Below are 6813 nucleotides of genomic sequence, written 5' to 3'. Positions count from 1 at the left end.
GAACACATTAGAGATGGTTCTGTGTTTCTGTGTGGTTGTTTTGTTTGTTTGCTTCTAAGTTTTCAATTCTCTGCAGCGCAAACGCCCCGAAAATGTTGGGATGGTTGTATTTGGAATCCAAAGCATTCCTTTCAAACCAAGCTGTGTCATCATCCATCATATAACTTGCTTCATATCCCTCTCCTTCTTCCTCCTCTTCTTCTTCTTCCTCCTCCTCCTCCTCCTCTTCTTCTTCCTCTCTTCTTCTTCTTCCAGATGCCAGTTGACCAGTGAAAGTGAACCCGACTTCGTCTTGTGGACGCCAAGGACAAGCACTGAAATTAAGTTCCTTGGCTTGTGAAACCTACACGTGTGGCCTGCCCCTTTCTCTGGTCTCTCCATGGCATGTGAGCAAGGGGGTGGGTTTCAGGGTACCTCTGAAAAAGTCCCGAACTGTTGAGGACCATGGGTAGACCCTAGATAAGCAGTCAAGCTTAGTGTGTGAATTATCGGGAACTCAAACCCCAGCCAAGGAAATGCTTTAAGAGTGGGAGGCAATGACGTCCTGGTGGTGATGAACGAAGTGGGAAACGTACTCGAGGAAAGCTAGGCTCCAGGTTCTCTCTCCATTTTGGAAAGTACAGTGACACAGCTAAGCGTGAGGGACTCAGAGTTGGGGAATTCCACGGAGAGCAAAAGTATGTGTGGAATGTGAAAAGGTGTGAAAACGAGAGAGCACTGGACCCCAAGCATTCTGGGAAAGGATGACGAGGGCGGCAGCTTCAAAGGGACCTGGGAGCCTCCGAACAGGCCTTCCATTCCAACGCCCACTTGCCTCACGGGATTCCTTCCAGGTTCTCAATTTGCAAGGAAGGGTTCCCCACCATCTGCGGCTATTTACATAAATAGGGGCGGGGCATCCTCATCCATTATAAATCCTGAGCTTCTCAGCACTGAGCAGTTGGCCAGCAGCTTCCATGCCATCCGTGTGGGTCTCCCACCATGGATTCGTCGAGCTCGTCCGGCACATACAGCACCTCCACAGGTACGTTGCCCTCAGCATCTGGGCTCTGGGGTTGGGTCCTCCAAATACACTCATGCACCTCCCCACCCCAAGGGTTGATCACCACGAAGGTTGAAGTTTCCCAATGACCACTAATTGGCACGGACAGATATGCTGGGACATGTTTCTGGAATCAGTTGGGCAAAAGGATGCACCTTGGTTTGGGCAATTCACGTACATATTTCTGGTTTGATGGTTCGTTTGTTTTCCTTCTTGAAATCGACATGGAAGTAGGTAGGCCTGTTGCCTGGCAATGGCTTCTCTACCAAAAATCCCAGCCTGTGGTTGCACTGAACGGAACACGAGTGTTTGAAAACGTTCCCAACTAAACTGACACTCTTTTCCAGTTGACCGTGTTTGGGATTTTGAGTTGGTTTCCCATGTTCTATTCTTGCTGTTGTTACGGATTTGCTCTCTTTGGTTTCGTGTTCCATTTGAACTGGTTAACTTCCATGGTGTCCATGGAAAGAATCCACATCCAGTATGTATTAAGAATAGAAGAAAAAGAGAGTTTTTCTTTGAGCACAACTGAAAGCTAGAGCCTGGGAAACAGAGATTCCAGGAGCACTCGAACTGTCTCTCATTGGACTCCAAGGTAGCCAGTGCAGGAGCCTCTGGAAAGGCAAAATCCGCAGTGTGACACGTTCGTTCCTTGAGTGCTTTCCAAAGATTTTCCTTGGAGCTGGCAGGAAGGAAGGGCGCTTTTAAAGGAAGTCCCCGTTGGGGGTCCGAAACCCTTGCCTTGCCTTGTCTCCTTCCAGCGCGAGACCTGGAGACGACCCTACGTCACCAGCTGCCAGCTGCTAGAGCGGGTGGCCCTTGCAGAAGGGTTGGTGTTGTCCTAGAGTTGGAGAGAGTTCAGGAAACTCAAATCTCAAGGATGTGCAGGACGTGCCTGAAACCACACCCACCCTGGCCATCACACCCGGCTCCCGCCTTAGAAGGCAGGAAACAAACACCCATCTATTCCCTTGCCACCAGAAAGACGCAACCTCAAATAGGACAGGGATGGGGGCAGCCCTTCAAGGCTGCCCAACTGAAAGAATAGCACACACACAGGGCGAGTCAGCAAGACCTTGGTGCCTGGAAAGGGAAACTCATCTTCCGAAGAATACTGGGCTGTTGTGGGTGTGTGGGTGGGTGGGCGCCATCAGACGGGGCCCCACGTTGGTCCTTATCTCAAAAAATTGGGTCTTCTTAACAATCTCCTAGTGAGTTCTGTGTTTGGGGTTGGCTTGTGTGTTTGTCTGGCTTCGTTTGGCTTTCGTCTCATTTCCTTTCAAATAGTGAAAGCGGATGTGCCCTGTGCGTATGACAGGCCAGAAGCCGGGCTCCTCTCGTTAGCATAGAGGTCAAGGTAAATCTGGTAGGAGCCATCAAGACTTTCTGAGGCCTCCACAGGTGGACAATCCTTCCACCCATTTTGGTCACGTTAGCCTGTTTTTCTAGGGCTTTCCCCTTCTGCTTGCATGGCGCCCTGTGGATCCTTGGCGAGTGGTGGGGGGATCCCCCTAGCCTTGACCCTCATCTTAGCTTGAGCCCACAGAGTCCCACTCAGCGTGGCTTTCAGGGTGTGCCCACGGTTGTTCCAAATGCAGAGTCTTCCCCTGGCTTAGAGATTTTTCACGTGGCACAAAGACCAGCGCTGTGCCGGTACCATTGGTTTGCACCTCCATGGATTCGCCCCTGACACATTCCCCCTTTTCTCTCCCACAGGCCGACTCTCAAGACCATCTCGAAGGAGGAGGCTGGTTCTGAGGCTGAGTCAGAAGGACACCCTGCAAGCACTCTTTCAACAGAACCCCTACCCCGGGATAACGACCAGAGAACGGCTGGCACGAGAACTGGGCATTCCAGAAAGCAGAATTCAGGTACGTCCGAGTCTCTCGATCCATCCTCCCTCTCGGGGTCCATGTCCAGACGCAAGTCGCCCTATGCCAGCTGGAGTCCTTGCCCTTGGGGCTTCCTCTTCTGGGTGCTCCAGACAGCAGGGACTCGAATCTTGGCAAGGAAGGTGGCTCCCTTTGGAAAACGTGGCCAGACTGAGCTGTGTGGCGAGAGGTCCATTCAAATGGGTGGTCAAGAATAAAGGGCGAGGGGCCAAGGAAGCAGGAGGGCCTGGTGGTGCCAGGGAGGTGTTCCCTTGATGGCTGGCCTCCGAGGAACTAGCCGTGCTGAAGACTTCCCTCTCTGGGCAGGTTGGAGAGGAGTCACCAAAGGTAGGAACACCTCGCCTGCGACCTTACAAAGCGTCGCCAAAGACTGATTGGCTTTCCCTACGAACACGTTTTCTCAGGGCGTCACATTTTCCACACACCACCGTCAGAAACGTCTAAAAACATGCACACACACACGCACACAAGCACAGGTCCACACTGCACTTCGGCCTCGGGGAATGAGGTAGCATGCACACGGCTTCACTGTTGAAGACAAGGACACATATTCTGAAGATGGGGAGCGGGTACATAAGAGTCTCCTGACCTAAGAGTGATGGAGGCATGTAGTCCCTGAGAAGTGACTGTCAATGAGTAGTTCCCAGGCAGCATGGGAAGTGTGGTTTTCATGGGGGCACTTGCTAATGGATATGATTGCGTGTTATGAGACAGTACCGCCTGTGGGGACATAAGAGAGGCAGGGAACCATGAATCGGGCATGGACCATGCCAAAGGGGAGACAAAGAGAGCAAATGAGGGAAAGGAGATTGAGCCTGAGAGCCTGGGACAGAGACAGAGAGAGGGGAAGGCAGGCAGGCAGGCAGGTGGGCAGGCGGGCGGGTGGCAACAGAGACAGACGTCAACAGGTAGATGCGGAGAATCGTAGACGGAGACCAAAAGACCCAGAGAGAAACTGGTAGTTTTGATGAGGAGGGGTGGGGCGGGGGAGAGAGAGAGAGAGAGAGAGAGAGAGAGAGGTAGCTATCCAGCCCATTCTGACTGTGGGAAAGCAAGCATTGTCTCCTCCTGTGTCACAAGTCATTACTCTGGGCACCAGTAAGGTGACTCGAAGAGGAAGGATTATTTTCACGGACACAGATTGTGTATTCTGGAATCTGGTGCACTTCTTCAGAGGTGAAAGTGGGAGTCTACATTCTACCTGCCAGTGAGAGTTCAGTCCCTTTGACTCGTAACTATTTCCACTGGGGGCAGAGGGGCCATACTGGGTCTCCAGTAGTCGGCTTGTTGCTGGCTGGCTGGCTGGCTGGCGCGTTTGTGCGTTTGTTCTGTGGTGCATCCCTGCAATCGATCTTGGAAGTACGTGCATGAGCATTGAGTGACAAGGCTTTCTTTCTTTGTACCCAGGTTTGGTTTCAAAACCAACGAAGAAGACGCCTAAAGCAGAGCCGATTGCTGTCGGAGAATGCCTTCAAAGGAGGGCAGTCGCAGCCGCTGCGGCCGCCACCACCTCAGGCTTTGACTCGAGGTAAGTACCCAGCAATCCAAAGGCCTTTCCCCCGAGCATCCCCTTGAGACACAATCATCTCTGAACGTGGATGACCGTGGGAGGCCAGGAACGCTTCAGAGAGGAAACCATGATATCTTGGCTTCTTGCCCCATTCCTGTTCCACACAGGAGCATCATGGCCCTGTTGGAGGGTGGGGAGATGCATGGCCGGGAAGGCTTGGAATCTTCGGGTCCGGAACCTGCCCGGATGTGCAGAAATCCCTTCTTCCATCACATGGGGCATTTTCACGTAGCACTGAATAAGACGTATCGATGTATCGATCTTGATCTATGACATACCACTTCCTACATACCACACACTGCATCTGCCGTGAATGTGCTGCAATTGGCCTGAATGTCCTCTCTTCTCTGTGTGTTCTTCTTCAGAAAGCTTGGGGAGAGAGGCCAGGCGAAAGAGGACTTTCATCTCTCCTTCTCAAACAAGGGTCCTTGTGCAAGCCTTTGAGAGGGATCGATTTCCATCCATTGCTGCCAGGGAAGAATTGGCTCACCAGACAGGAATTCCCGAACCTCGAATCCAGGTAAGTTCTCCACCAGTGGGTGGGACTTGGCTTCTCCCACGAGGAAGGAGTGTTAAACCTTGTGACGTGTTGCTGCTGGATATAGGTAGGCTTGGCGAGGGGGGATTGGGAGGAGGTTCCCTTCGTCCTACGAATACACTAAGGGGGCTGATCTGAAGGCATCCCTTTCCGGAAGAGGAGAGGGCAATGGAAGTCCTGGGCAGCCAGGGAGGGGCCTGAGGTTGTAGCCGGTCAATGACGGCTCTCCTCAAAGCCAGGGGTGGGGAGGGGTGGGGTGGGTCCTGTGCTGCCCTGACGTCCTCCCGCATTTTCAAGAGCCAAGGCGAAAGCTCTAGGTTAAATGGCCCTTAGATGAGGCCCACCAGTACTTGCCATGGACCTGACAGATTGGAGGGCAGGGCAGGGCAGGGCAGGGCAGGGCAGGGCGGGCCGGGGCGGGGCCGGCCGGGGATGGGGCGGCGGCAAGTAGATCTGGACTGTCGCGCTGCTAATGTTCCTGTCTCCCCATATGGTTCCCTAGATATGGTTCCAGAACCGAAGAGCTCGGCACCCAAAGCAGAGCGCTAGTGGGCCTGTGAATGCCCTGGCCGAAGGACCAGATGCCACATCAGCCGTGACTGCCCTGTCGGACCAAAGCCCCCCGCCCACTGTCCATAGCAGCTCTCATCGTTATCCTCCCTCTCATGCACCTGAGAGCACGCAGTCCTTTGCTGCGGCCACTCCTGTTTTCTCCCCCACCTTTCTTGTGCCAGGGGCTGCCTCTGGGTGCTGTGTGGGCCACCCGTTGATGTTCATCGTGGTCCAGCCCAGCCTGGCAGCACTTCAGGGATGCCAGTACCCGCAGCCTCTTCCGGTCACAGTTCCGTGGGGCGAAGGGACACATGCTGTCATCGCCAGTGGGCAGCCTGCCCAGGGGGACATCTTGCCGCCTGCACCCCCAGAGACACACTTCTGGCCGCAGCAGCCAACCTCAAGTGAAGAGACATCTCCCCAGCTGGAGCAACAGCCCCAGCACTCAGCCCTTCCAGGCTCCTCAAGCCTCCTGGATGAACTCTTGTCAGACGCGGACATTCTGGACAAGGCAGGCCCTTTTCCGAATGCGGACGCAGAGGAAGAGGAACTTGCCGCAACCCTGGAAGCCCCCCTCAGCGAGGAAGAATTCCAGGCCTTGCTCGACATGCTGCCAGGCTCCCCAGTGCCACAGGCTTAGGGGGAGGTAGGAAGACCTTCCCCCGAGCCCCGTTCAAGCCTCCTTTCCTGGGAGGCAGAGCCACGGGCGAGAGAAAGGAGAAGGAACAAGCAACGCTCATGATAGTGTCTGGCAGGGCGACCAAGGCAAGAAGACTGTCGACCGCAACTGCATTGTGTCTACGAGCAATGTCATGCTCCACACGGACTGTCAGGAAGCATGGGCACCAGGAGGGACACCACCTCTGAAGCCTCAAGGAATTCTAGCCTTCCAATGACAACGAGGAGGACCCAAGGCTGAACTGGATTTCCCCGTTGTATGTGACATTCCATTGATCCAATCAATAAATCTTGGCACTCAGTTCAAGTTCTTCGTTGTGCTTTGGTCGCTTTGTATCCTCCCGCATTTCCTCGGGGAGGTGAAATCCCTCCCTTGGCCTGGGACAGCATGGGAAGTTGGTTCAGACGCCCCTGTCTAGTCCTGTAGCTTGTAGCCACAAACACACCCTAGTGGAATTACAAAAACAGTCTCTCAGTGACAACCTTCACTTGGCTTCTGGGTGCATGGTGTGGAAGGGTTCCTAAGGGTATCGCCCTTTGC

At 53.9% G+C, this 6813-nt stretch overlaps 1 protein-coding gene across 1 annotated transcript; it reads left to right on the top strand.

The window, feature by feature from the left end:
- The first annotated feature begins 981 nt into the window (after positions 1-981).
- LOC132364335 (double homeobox protein 4-like protein 4) lies at positions 982-6234 on the top strand. The gene is made up of 5 exons (XM_059919951.1): positions 982-1024; positions 2759-2913; positions 4342-4462; positions 4870-5024; positions 5545-6234. The coding sequence occupies exons 1-5, from the start codon at positions 982-984 to the stop codon at positions 6232-6234; spliced, it is 1164 nt and encodes a 387-aa protein (XP_059775934.1).
- The last annotated feature ends 579 nt before the right edge of the window (positions 6235-6813 follow it).

The sequence above is a fragment of the Balaenoptera ricei genome, chromosome 4 (assembly GCF_028023285.1).
Source record: "Balaenoptera ricei isolate mBalRic1 chromosome 4, mBalRic1.hap2, whole genome shotgun sequence".
NCBI classification, from domain to species: domain Eukaryota; kingdom Metazoa; phylum Chordata; class Mammalia; order Artiodactyla; family Balaenopteridae; genus Balaenoptera; species Balaenoptera ricei.
The sequence above is the reverse complement of the archived record's forward strand: the minus strand, read 5'-3'. Positions and strand labels throughout refer to the sequence as shown.

Excerpts from the sequence above, each read along its gene's own strand:
- LOC132364335 (XM_059919951.1), top strand. The coding sequence starts at position 982 with ATGGATTCGTCGAGCTCGTCCGGCACATACAGCACCTCCACAG. Across the intron at positions 2,914-4,341 it reads TTCCAGAAAGCAGAATTCAG|GTTTGGTTTCAAAACCAACG; the intron begins GTACGTCCGAGT and ends CTTTGTACCCAG. Across the intron at positions 5,025-5,544 it reads TTCCCGAACCTCGAATCCAG|ATATGGTTCCAGAACCGAAG; the intron begins GTAAGTTCTCCA and ends ATGGTTCCCTAG.